Consider the following 13,666-nt stretch of genomic DNA (forward strand, 5'->3'; position numbering starts at 1 on the left):
CCCAATTTTCTGATTATGACACTAATCCCTCAGTTTTTTGTGGGCTTTTTAGACCAGTACATTTTTGTAAAGTATAGTAAAACGAACAATGACTTGCTATTGCTGTATGTTTTTAAAGACTTTGAATTTATGTGAAATACATTCTCCCATGCTCTTTCTTGAAATGGAAAAAGGCATATAAATAGTAAATGCTGGGTTTTTTTGAAGTTCATTGTGCTCTGATTAGATATAATAAAATGCAAGTTTTTAGTAAAGACTTCACAGTAAATGACTTTTTGTTTTATCACAATGGACAAGTAATGTCAGACACAAACATATTCAATATAAAAATGACAATGAGGCAGTGGATGACTGCTAGATACAGATGACAGTGGAATGAATCAGGCAGCTGCTCTGAAAGTTCAAAATAATTATCCTGACAGAAAATAGGTCTGGTGGTAACCCCCAACTTTGATGTAATACAAGGAGAATTTCATTTTGGTCACAGATGAATATGATTTATAGCATTTGATAATGGTACTTGGTTTCAAAAGCAGCATTTGTACTGATAGAGAGGAATATGAGTAGTTCTGTTCTCAACAAAATCTAGCTGAAAATAGAGACCAATCACTAGAAAGAGGAGGAGAGAGACGAACTGCCTGTGCAATGAAGAGGTGAGAGTATGAATTTTAGAATCAGCATGAATAGACAGATCCTTAAATAGAAGAGTGTGGGAAGACTGTGACGAGTCTGAAGTTGCAATCATGATGGAGGTTCTTACAACTTTAAGTGATGTCAAGCAAAAATAAAACAGCACTAGATTTTTGAGAGGTTTATTCACAAAATAGAAGTTATTAGTTATCAGAAAAAAATGTGAAAAAAACCCTATTTTAGTCATTGATTGAGTAAAGATCATGTGATCCTCACCTAATATTTTAAAAATGGGATAATTAGGTTGGAGCTGAGAATGAGATTATATTGTGGGTGGGTGGGTCTAGTTCCATGCTCTTTTTGTAAATCTGGCTGATATACATTGCAGTGCTTTTGGCTTAGATATTTTGCTAAACTTAAACTTTTGGAGTTAAAATGAATAGACATTTCTCAGAAATTCTGTATATGTATGAAACTGTTTTGCCATTTTGTTCAGCTTTAAAAATGTGTTTAGAAACTATGTGAGAGGAACCAGGGGAGAATGGCCAGTGACCAAAGTTAGAAAAGCCCTGAGTGTGTCCAGTTGGGAATGTTCTTGCTCCCTTTTTGGGAACCTAGGTTCAATCTTCCCTCCTGCTGAGAGATGCAGTGAACTGGGATACTCTCTTGGAATGATTTGTTCACAGGTAAAAGATAGCTCAGAAGCGGTTCTCTAAAATTTACTCCAGCCTGATTCTTAAATTACTTAATAAACCCCCTTTATTGAAATATGCTGCATAGGCAGTGGGTGCAGGATGGTGGAAGAACGAAGGTGGCTGTCACAATAATTTTATATTTGCTTTTTTATTAGAGCATGATTGCACAGTTTTTAATAATATTGCTATATACCAGTTCCCAAGGAACTTTCACTCCACAATGCACTGAATGAATTTGTAGGGAACGAATCAGTGATAATGTAATGGAAAGTTGAATGTGTGTTCCTTTCCTGTTTTGTTGAAAAAGTGGAAAGAATTACAATGAATGATGGAAGGAGCTGCCAAATAACAGTGTTCATACATAGTGTTATATAATTCAAAGTATTATGAAAAATCAAAGTCCAGGTATTTCAGATTGGCTGCTCATTTTTAATAGATGGTTTTGTCCTTGGTCTCTTTGTTTCATTTCCTGTCCTATAAAATGGCACTCAAATGCCTTCTCATCTTCAGTAATGTTGTAACAAATTCATTAACTTTTGTGAAGAACTTAGAAAATTATAGTGATGAATACTATAGAAAGCCACATTAGAAATTAATTCCATCTTGAGAAAAGGGCTTGTATAGCACGTAGTAAATGAGGCATGGGCCCAACACTGAGTACTGAACATGGAACAAAGTGTTGAAAGCTGCCCATTAAGGGAGCACTCACCCAAAAATAATTTACAGGCACCCTTGATTTATAGTGGTTTATATCCTTTTACAGTCTTAAAACTCCCCTGTAACATATCTTTTCGTATATAAATTTGTCACTAATTTATACTAAACATATTCAATCTAATCATCTTTTTTAAAAGTAATTTCCATTGTAATTATATATTCTCACAGAGTATGGAGGCACTATAGAAATACTGAAGAGCTTCTTTCTGGCCTTTGTTCTTTTGGGAGTATTCTGTAGTTTTAAAAATCAGAGTTTTCTTCCAGTACAAATTTTGAGTATGGGAATTGGTCTGTTCCTTTTTGGATATGAGTACAAAACTTTCATATTAAACCATATAATTCTTATCAGAAGTCATTGACCTTTATTAATGAAACAGAGAGGTTTCTTGAAAATTAACAACGATACTAGGGTTAAAGGATTGCTTTGAAATTCATTTTTCCTATTTCATTAAATATCTTTCTTTACCTAATTATTGTTATGTTCTCACACATGCTCATTACTGGCATTTTGAATTGATTTTAATGATTCCTTTTGACTGTGAAAGCAGTCAAGGGTTTTGAAAAAATCAAAATAGTGATGTGAAAAAACTCAATAACCGTATGTCTTTGTAATATTTGACCGTTGATGATGTCAGGGTGGTATTGTGGTCCTATCTCCCAACACTTTTTTTTGTACTTTAATCAATGATTTCTAAGATAAAGTGAAACAAAATACCTGGAAACATAGATATTAGACTGTTCTGGGCTGACTCCTGCCTCAAAAAACTGAGCTTGTGGATTCCAAATACTGTGTTGTGTGCTGGGGAATTAAGATCTGAGCTGTGAGCTGAGCTCTAAGTTTGTGAGAGGTTTCCATGTTCTCACAAACTTTTCCCATGGAACTTTAGACATAAAAGTTCAGGGAGTTATGAAAGTTCAGGAGATTATAGGCTAGAAAATGGCTCTTTAAATTCTGTCTGCCTGCTGCTTTGAGTCACCTGCTTGAGTAGATTTGTTGTGTTTCTGTCTTGGTAAACAGAAATATGAAAAGTCTTATTTGTTTATATAAAGGGTAAAATTAGTTATGGTGGCTTCATAAAGATTTAAAGTAGAAACAAACCCACATGGGGGTTTCTACATGGAGTAGAATCTTAGGCTTCTCCAAATTCCTGATATGAATATGCACAACATATACATATATATCAACAGGGTATACTTGAATGTACTTTAAATATCTATTTCTACATTTAGTTATTATATATGTGGCTACTTTTACATTTAGCTGTTCAGAACAGGTCATAGTCTTAGAACTGACTTTTAGTTTGAATTTTGTACTGCTTTTGAGGCTAAGCTCTCTAGTTTGAATGGCACTATGAATTAGGAAATATGGTGTGATGTACTGAGTAACTGCTTAGTTTATGTGCACTTATGATGCAGTGGCATATATTATGTTTAGGAAGAGGTTTGGCAGTAGGATAGAAAGCTGTTCTGCCTGCTTCAGTCTGCAGAAGGTGGAGCTTTCTGGAGGAGAGGGAGGTGATATTTTCCCTGGGAGCTGCTGAATACTTGTGGGGGAAGAGTCTCCTAAGTTACAGAATGAAGCAGATGGAGAGAGTGAGGAAAGATAGAGGGGCAGCAGCAGGGTGCAATGGGTAGAGTCTTCTTTACAATCCCTTTTAATTTCTACTCTGAGTTTCTTCTTAAATTGGTTCTGCTAATTTATATTCTAATAAAATCTAACTTTAGAGACTTTCAAAGATTTGGAATCTTTGCCTTTAGAATAGGTCCAGACAAATCTTCCTTGAAGTTTTGTGAACCTTTCTCCAACCTATGAAATTTCTTCAGCAAACCTCTGCAGTCCTCAGAAAGATGGGAAGGAATGTTTGCTCAGTGTCAGTTCTTTCATTTGCACCTGAGTTCATTTGTGCTGTTGAATCACCCAACTGCACTTAGGCCCTGCTGTCTGCTTCATTCGAGTCATGCTCACCTCAAGGACCTCCCCTGAGTTGGAATTGTCTCTGAAGGGATAAATGTTTCTGCTCTACAGCACCCAGCCATGGCCGAGGCAGGGATATAATGGTTTATCCTGTGGCAGATCTCTGTGGAATTGCTGCAATTTAGAGATCCTTTGGCAACTCTGAAGAACCCCAAGGAGAGTTCTTCTGTTGGCTCTCAAAGCTGCTCTTGAGGCTGTGTTGTTCAAGGCTCTTGACTGCTACAGAGAAGATGATGCGTGGGACTTCCTACTGAACTTTCCTGCTATTAATGAAGTATCAAATTGATCAACCATTAAATAATAGAGTCATTAATAACACAATAAAAAACTTTGGGATATCTTGGATACAAAAGGAGAGCCTCTACACATAATTAACTCTTCCTGTTTTTCACAATTCACTATCAGCTGTATTGTATGTAAGAATGCAATATAAAAAGTGGAATTAATTTTCTGATTTGTTACAGATGTTACATTTTAAATTTAAGAGGAAACGTCTAGTTTAACTTTTATAAGTGTCAGGATTTTTCCTGCATTCCTTGAAACATCAGTTTGTTGGCTTTTAAGAAGTAAAACATAAATTTAAAAATTATTTTAAAATTAACCAAGAACAAAGAACTAAACAACACCACCACCAGCAGCAACAAACCCCAGGGGGGAAAAAAACCTCATATTGTTGTAAAAGTAAATTACTGTAATTTTTTTAAAACTTGTATGCAGACGAGCTGTTCACTCATGACTGGGAGACCAGAGTCTTATGTCTATTTCCCATGTTATCTTATGATGGGATATTATCTATATACAACTTCTGGTTTTTTGGCTGATACTCTGCATCCCTAAGAGGACACAATTTGTGCTTGGAAAAAGACTGTGACATATTGAAGTGGTAATTTTCCATATCTTATGAGCAAATCAATGTTATCTTGTCCTGGTTGTCAGTGCTGCTTCTTGCATCTTGAAGCCCTTGCTTGTAGCCAGAATTTCTGTAGTAGTGCTTTCTGTGGTGCTGGTCTATCACACCTTTACAGTAACTCTGTTTGCAAAGATTGATGCTGAAGCAGTTGTCTGCATTTTGAGGATCTCCAAGTTGATGAGATCAGGAGATTGAGCATTTCTGTACATTATTCCTAACCTTTTCCCCTTTCTACTCATGATTATTAAAGGGTTTATTAATCCATTTAATAGGGGTCAATCTTTACTTGCCTTCTTTTCCTGTCCTGTTACATTTAAAGATGTTCTGGTACCATGGTCATCTTATTGTTAAGCATGGACATATGGCACAATAGTCAATGAGATTTATTAATTAGATTTGCATAACTGTAGAAGTGTAGACTACTATAAATAAATTCATGGGGCATTTTAATTTCATATTTATTCATTTTTTGCCTTCATAAACATGCAGAGACCTGGTCAAAACTTGTTAACTAAGACATGTAGATCAGCTTATTCTTATTTGAATAACAGAACTGTGGTGGGTAATGATAGAGAAAGCGAACTTCTCACCTTTGAATATCATGGTGATTCCTTTCATGCAACTCCTTTTTGGGTTCCTCCACATTCAGGATATTCTATGAACCTTTATTTTCTACTTTTCCTTCCACACTCACTATAAAAAATAATCCCAAAAACCCTGAACAAAACCAACCAAAACAATTTTCTTTAACTATTAAGACAATATAGTGGGCTTTTTTCTCTTTCTAAGTCAGCCTTCCCATAGGATACAACAGAGTGTATTTTTTTCAGATGATGTGTTGCTGCAGAAAAGGTGATTGTCAGCAGTAAGCAAACTATTAAATCCAACAAAAGGCTGACACAGCTTTTCTTCTGCTTTGACTTAATCTTTCACTCTCTTTGTATTTACTGATTTTGTTTTTATGATCACATATTTTTTATTTGTAACGCAGTTTGTGTGGTGTTGGTAGCAGAATGTCAGCAGACCAGGGATCAAAATAATGCTTTACAATTATTCACTGGGTTGTAGCACCAGAGATGACTTGCCATATTTTAACATGCATAAAATAATAATCAGAATCATGTACACTTATAAGTCACCTCCTTATTTCCTGTGAGAGAGGGAAAATAGAAGCTTTTGATCCCTGTAGAACTGTAATGGTAAAAAATTTAGAAGTTTTTTTCTTAATTTAGTTTTTTTGTTAAGTTAATTTTAGTTTTAATCATTTCAAGACTTTATTATGCAAACACTTAAACAGTGAAATGCATGTGAATAATTCTGACTTGTAGATTTCTCCATGACTTTTAAAATCAATGTGAATGGTAAACTTTGAGGTACTTGCATAATATAGAACTAATATGTGTACACTTATACACTTTATTTTATTATTTTATATTTTTTGTTTTGCCTACAGACAGCCTTTTGATTGATTATCAGTTTACCTTCAGCTTATTACAAGAGGACGATCGTCATCACACTGCCATAAACTTTATAGCAAATCCAGAACAGGTAAGAAAATGTTACTAATTTTAGTAAAGTTTTCGAGACTCAGAATTAAGATTTCCATTGTATTTGATGTCGATTAAAGGTTTTTGAAGTGTCTATAAAGTTTTAGAGCTGCAAAATTAGTTCAGTGCCTTCATTGAGAACCCTTTCTAAATGGTAGATGTACTTCAGCTTAATCAATACTCTGAAAATTTATGAGTTGGTTGATTTTATTGTTGCTCCCATGAATAACAAGTTTAATATCTTCCTGAGATGAATTGAAGGGGTATACCCTTCTGTTGAGAAAATATTTTCAGTCACAGAAAGTAAAGTTTTTGGCTTGTGATTAAAATGTAGGCATTTGCCATGTTGGTTTTTTTTTATTTTTTAAAGACAAATATTTTGTTATACTTAGGACAAAATACAAACAAAACTGGTTATGTTAAATTATATGTTATGTTATGTGAAATAATATGTTAAATTGTACCATGTTCTTATCAAAGCAAAACAGAGAATTGCCTTTGGCAGTGAAACATTGCCATTTCTAGATATGTTTAAAATGAAAACTGGAAAATGATTGAAAGGCTCTATGTACACTAGAGTTATATGCAGTACATTCTGATATGTTTTGTTAACTTTCCTTTTTTTTTTTTTCTCTAGTCAAATAAAAATTTGGATATATCAATTAATGCATCAAACAACTTTAACCTCAATATTACATGGTCTATTGGTTCTACAGGTGAGAATGAATTTTGCTATGATGAGATTTTCCCCCAAATGATTTCATGATCCTTTGAGTTATTTTAACCTGATTGTCTCTTTGTTGCTAATTTTGATAATAAAACTTTGCCAAATGTGTTCTTTTGCCATTATCATTATCCTGTTATTAATTATATTATTTAAACCTCAGATGATAATTTGCAATCTGAATAAAGCTTCATTAATATGTTGACTTTCTCTCCTATTCAATTAAAATTGCATTGGTAAGAAAAGCTTGTAGCATATTTAAATTTTTAAAATGACAGTGTTATGAAATGCTGTGATTTTAATTAAGATAAATTGCTTCCTTAACTACTGCAGAGACTGAGATTTTATTTCTTTGTTTCAGTGTTCAAGCTAAAAATTTAATTATTAACCTTTACATTGATATCAAACAATAAAGTTCTTCTGTGTATGCTGATAAAAGGAGCTGCTTATCTATTTTTTCTCCAACTTTGAACCCCATTACTCTTCTTTGTTTTAATTAAGACAGTTTTTCTGAATTGGTTCTATTGACTTTCTGAAAACACATCCAAGGAGAGGCATGATGCTTAAAATGAAATCTTTTTAAACAAGGTTCAGAGTTTCTCTTAAATTCATGAATTTCTTCATCAATGCATTTCTGAAGTACTTTACCATGCTACAGTTAGTAAACTCTATTTATTCCATTATTTTAATTTAGCTCAGTCACTCATTTATTTGCAAAAACTAATAAATGTTTATTACTAGTTACGTTATTAACGCTTTCATGAACAATTAAAACTTGATTGCAAAAGTGTAAGATGTAGACAAATTCCCTTACAGATTTTATTGAGCTGTTTATTGAAATGAAACATAAATTATGGAGGAAAGCATATTATCTGTTAAGCTGACCATAATAACTATCTTGTAAAATTATGTTTCTTCTGTCACTTTTCCAGTTTGTATATAATTTTTGAAACCAAACTAAAAATTTCTGTGAATTCTCTGTATGTATATTAAATATACCTAATGTGCCATTTAAACTATAATAAGAGGTTGTTTTAGAGGAAGACACCAAAAGCAGTTAAGGATTTATGTTTCTTATGCAAATTTATTTCGGCATCTTTAATGATGATTAATATTTTTCCCAAATATGTATATTTACACCTGAGCTTTTAAAAATTTTTAGCTGGAACAATATCTGGAGAAGAGATTCCTGTTGTTTCCAAGGTTAATATTAAGGAATACAGAGACAGCTTTTCCTGTGAAAAATTTAACTTTCGAAGCAACCCAAACATCACTTTCTATGTCTATGTCAGCAATTTCTCCTGGCCAATCAAAATACAGGTTAGTGACTTCTTTGTGCTTTTAGAGACATTTTTATTTCAGCTTTACATTGAATTTCATGATTTCACTCATGCAGTAAGTATACAAATAGAGTTATTTGCATGTTGTATTTTCTGTCTATAATAATTATGTTATGATGGCAGTCATAGTGTGATTTTAAGTTTGGGCTGGATGAGACTTTGAGCAGCATGGCCTGATGGGAGGTGGTGCTGCCCATAGCAGGGGAGTTGAAATGAGGTGCTCTTTAAGATTCCTTCCAGCCCAAACCATTCCATGATGCTGTGCTTTAGCTTTTAGTAGTGAGTCAGACTTCAGTCAATTTTAAAATCTGAATTTAAATTGTTGAACATACGTGTTTAATTGTAATATAACTTCAGCATTTAGATGTAAACACAGAAAATGGTATACAAATCTGTATGTACCTGGGTATTTGGATGTTAATAATTGGTTTTGGAGCCTCTGACTTTTTAAATGTTGAGTGACTATATCAAATTGCAATATCACAGACTTCAGTTAGGACTAAGTATGGTTTATTAGAATTTATCTCCTTCTTTGACTTCATTGGAATCAATTTCATTCAGTATTTTCTGGAGCACTGAGATACTCTACAGTAGCAGACTCAAAAAAAACCAATGCAGTCATTATTCCTCCTTGACCTGTGATGTTCCAGCAATATTTATACTAATAATTACTATGGCTGCACTTGTGAACACAGCATGTCCTGCATCAATGAAACAGTTTCTTATGTGGATGAGTGGATTTGACTATAACTCCCTTACAGAATTAAGTCTTAAAAATTAAGTTGTTAAAATGATAATTTCATAATTCCTGATGATTTACTTCATCAGGAAATCCTGATGATTTACTTCATCATTAATCAAGTACAAGCTCAAAATACTTTGCAGTTAACCATACAAATACCCTCCAAAATTTCCATTTTGGTGGGAAAAAACCTTCCAGATTTTTCTAAAATACTGAACCTTACTTTATAATCTATGTATAAAAATACACACACATACACAGACATATATATATATATATATATGTATATATATGTATATAAAATAAATACAAAAATGTATTCTATCTGTCTAGATGTATATGATAAAGTGTTCTGGATTAAAGCAGTCATCTTCTGACTAAAGTGTCAAAGAAATGTTTTTCTTGTGTTAAGTAAAGCTAGAGTTGTCTTTATTATACCTGAACAGTGACTGTAAATATGTGTTAACAGTGTCAGAGGATGAATTTATTAAGTTTACTAACATTTATGACTTACTAGTTTATAAAAAAATCCAAACAAACCCTGAAGACTATTTGCTTTCTTTTAGTCTTCATATTAGGGGTGTTTTACACTCTCTCCCACTTCCTAAGGCTAGAACAAGTTCAGCTGCCAAACAGGCTCCTTAAACAAATCCAGGGAGCAATATCAGCTGTAAATGCATTACACTCTCCTCTCACCTTTACGACTGCAAGGTGCCTGTATCATCATTGTAAGACAAACATTATTAAGGTGATGCATTCCTGAGACGTGCAGCTCTGTGGCAGATGTTGGCAGATCTCAGCTCCTCCTTGTGCTGTTTCCACTGCAGCATAACACCCAGATGAAGGGAATCCCTGATCACTGGTTACATCCTTCCTCTTTTTTTTTTTAATCAGAATTTTCATTCTCTGCCATGGTTACACAGTTTTTATTTTTGGGGTTTTTTTGTGCTTCTTTTAGAGGCACATTGATATTCAACAGTCTACACAGTTCTGCCTCAGATGTGGTGGTGCTTGATTATTGCATTCCTGTCCTGTCTGTACTCCATCTAGAAATTAAGTTACTCAATTTTATGCACCGAGAAGGAATACTGAGGTCCAATCCGGCAAACTGGTTTGGGATTTTAACTTCTTCCTCTGTATTTGCCTTCCTAAATTAATGAGACTATTATTTAGCTCTCAGCCTTTTTTATGCTGTAATTTGTTCTTTTCTGAGAAAATATCTGAAGTCAACATTACCAGTATATGTTTCTTGTGTTTGGTGCTCTAGCAGTAGATAAAATCTTCAAATGATAAATGAAGCAGGGAGCTTTTCAGAGAAAACAAGTTTTGTTTTATATGCTAACTTTATAATTCTGCATGTAGTAGAAATTTTAAAAATATATGAAACCTCCTGTGACTTTGGGTTAGGAGAAGGAAGACATGGTTCATTCCGATCAGAGGCTAAACTTTCCAAGGCCAGTACTAAATCAGGTCTAATAGTTATGATCTTCTACATCTTCATCTCGTAGCATACCAGTTTTCACCTTCATAACAGGCAAAAGTGGTTGATATTTGTCTATTTGCACTGCAGTCCTTTTCACTGCAATGGCCACGCTGCAGTGGTCATACCATGCTGGGAAAAACCTGGTATTTTGCGTTAACTCAGTGCAGAAGGCTTTATTTAATCCTATGGAAACTATTTTGGCTTCCTTGACAGGTATTCTGTTCATTTAATAAGTAAGGTAGCAACATGAAATTTGACACATGCCTTTTACACAATGCTTTTGTAGAGGACTATGTACTCCAGCACACTGAGCATTTTTCAAGTACAGTCTGAGTACCAGCCCTCCTGTATTTCCATTATTCATCGCAACTTGTTGAGAATACATTATATAAAACATGAGTTCCTAAGGAGGCAGAGCTAGTGACCTTACTTCCTTTTAAACTGGTATTTGAAGTTGTGTTATTGATGTTATTACCTCTGGTGTTATTGGTACGCATTTCACCTCTCTGCTCTTGTGCCTCCTGTTATGCTGGCACTGAAGCTAAGATTTCTGGGCTCTTTCACTGGGAGGGTTTGGGTGTTGGAGTTACTGCTCTTTTCTTTTTCTATAGGAAAAGAAGCAGCCCTCCTCATTATACAAGACATATAAGTTCACTTTCTGTTAAAGTCACCTGTATTATCTCTGGTTTTGCATTCATTTATCTCCAAGATTTTCATGACTATAAGGAAAAATCTGTCCATCCCAGCAGGTGATTGTTTATTGGGATCAATGGCTCACAGCTGCTTCCTCAGATAGTTTTATTATTCATATTACCTATTCAGCAAGCTGGGATTTTTTTTCCAAAATGTTAATAAATCCCTGGTGGCTCTAAAACAAAATATCTTCTTTAGAAATATGTTTTGTTGGCTTTGAAAAAATGGTATGTCATGATTAGTGTCAATAAAAACAGCTCTTTAAGGTGTACTGGTCTGTGATAAGCAGTGACCCATTTCATTGTTGTCACTGGTGATCCCAATCACCTCAGAATACAAATTCTTCAGCACTGGATAGCAGTGAATTCCTTGCCAGGAAATGTAGGAAATTCTGAGTTTCTTTCAGCTGTGCTGCCGCTCTCTATTGAAATGTTCTGCAGCTTCCCATCACCCTCCTGTCCATGGGCACACAGCTGGGTGATCTCTGCAGCCCTCAGGGGAAAACACTGCATTTAAATTTCCTGATGCTAAAGGCATTTTATTTAGCTGAAAAATCTCTTCTTCCTTGAGGAAAGAAGCAGAAAAGTGACATAGTTGCATAAGGGGTCATTAGAAAGGTGGTGTTGTGGGACATCTTCAGCTTAGAGCTGTTTCCACAAATAGATCTATTGACCTGGCTGTGAAATGGGCAGGTGCCAGTTTTTCCTCAGAAGTATGTAATAGTTATACACTGGCACACAAATGTTGGATATTTCCCTGTTGAATTACTCTAACAGCTTATACCACACTTTTTCTCCATTTCCTTTTATTCAGAGTTGCTGGTGAGTAAGAATGGATAAAGACCCTTAAATTTAACTGGTGAGACTTTCATAAACAAAAGTAGTTTCTACATCTTTTCAGAGGAAATCTCTATAAATTATCTTTGTTAACAGATGTTAATAGAAGTGTCCAAGTAAGAGGATGTGAGTAGCATCCACACTTATGTTTGACTGTCTTTGGCAGTCCCAAACCTTTGGGTGTATTGTGTCTTATGTATCAGTTAAGCAGGACTCATGAGAAAATGCTCTTGCCTTAAAATAGGCTAGATTTCTGAACAGAATATATGATAAAGCCCCATAACTTGTTTCTGCTCATTTTTATTTTATTTTGAGAGTCAGTATAATTCAGACTCCACTGATAATGGAATTTGAAGGCTGTAACATTTATTGAGAAGCAGTAACTCAGGCTGTAGGCAGCACCTCAAATAGTGGTCAATGGTCCCTGAAGTAGTAAGCAGTCATAAAGCTTGGGCTTCTGACAGCTATGCAAATATTAATAACAGCAGTCACAACATGTTCTTCAGTCTCAGGAAACTAATTTTATGACAAGGGATTTTTGTAATTTAAGCTGGTAACAGATGTATTTTTTTTCCCTATCATTTTCTCCCATATTCTGGAAAGCAGTGCCTGCGTATGAAAAAGCAAATACCCTTAAAATGCTGTCCTGGCTATTGGTCTGATCACTGTCCCTAAGGACAGCAGTGACATTCCTGCTTTAGGATCAGCTGCATTCCTGCACCTATATCTCTTTATAACTGTCAAACTTGTAAGTCTGATTGCAACTTGTGCCTGAGCAGCAAAATTTTTTACCAATTTTAAAGCTGAATCTGAAGATAATAATAACTGTTCTACTAGTTATTTCCTTTCTTCCCTGAACTGTAAATGAAAAATTCACGAGTGTCTGAGTTTTAATTGGGAGGGTCAGTTTAAATTGTGAGGTTCAGCCTCAGCAGCAAAGCACTGTCTGGCAAAATTAGGTTTGTGTATAATGAAAAAAAAAATCTTGTTATACGTTTTTGAACATAGCCTAGTTAAACTAACATGTTTCCACAGCATAAAACAATTACTGTCGCAGTGAAGTTAGACAGGATGTTGGTGTACATGTAGAATACCCTGATGTGTTTGAAGAAGTTTAATCTTTTTAAGCAAGCCTACTTGGAATTCCATTTTTGCCTGCACTGTGGTTTCTGATGAAAACTGTCTTTGGCACCCTGTATTAGTTTTTATACCAGAACAGAATAATGAATTATGGTAAAGATTTACATTTTATTTGTATGTAGCACAACAGATAATTAAAACTACTTCATATATAAATCTTCAAGTGGTTTTTTTTTTTGAAAGCTGGAACTTGTGTTCTTTCAGTTCACTGGCTCCTGTTTCAGAATTGATTTT

At 34.5% G+C, this 13,666-nt stretch overlaps 1 protein-coding gene across 3 annotated transcripts in view; it reads left to right on the forward strand.

Moving 5' to 3' along the window:
* Window positions 1-13,666, forward strand: part of ATRNL1 (attractin like 1) — a 432,283-nt gene that overhangs the window by 168,525 nt on the left and 250,092 nt on the right. For all 3 annotated transcript variants that reach the window (XM_036385270.1, XM_036385271.1, XM_036385272.1), the window contains exons 22-24: window positions 6,381-6,475; window positions 7,112-7,190; window positions 8,361-8,518. In XM_036385270.1, the coding sequence (XP_036241163.1) occupies window positions 6,381-6,475; window positions 7,112-7,190; window positions 8,361-8,518 (332 nt within the window). The remainder of the gene's footprint in view (window positions 1-6,380; window positions 6,476-7,111; window positions 7,191-8,360; window positions 8,519-13,666) is intronic.

Source organism: Molothrus ater, chromosome 8, assembly GCF_012460135.2.
Source record: "Molothrus ater isolate BHLD 08-10-18 breed brown headed cowbird chromosome 8, BPBGC_Mater_1.1, whole genome shotgun sequence".
NCBI classification, from domain to species: Eukaryota; Metazoa; Chordata; class Aves; order Passeriformes; family Icteridae; genus Molothrus; species Molothrus ater.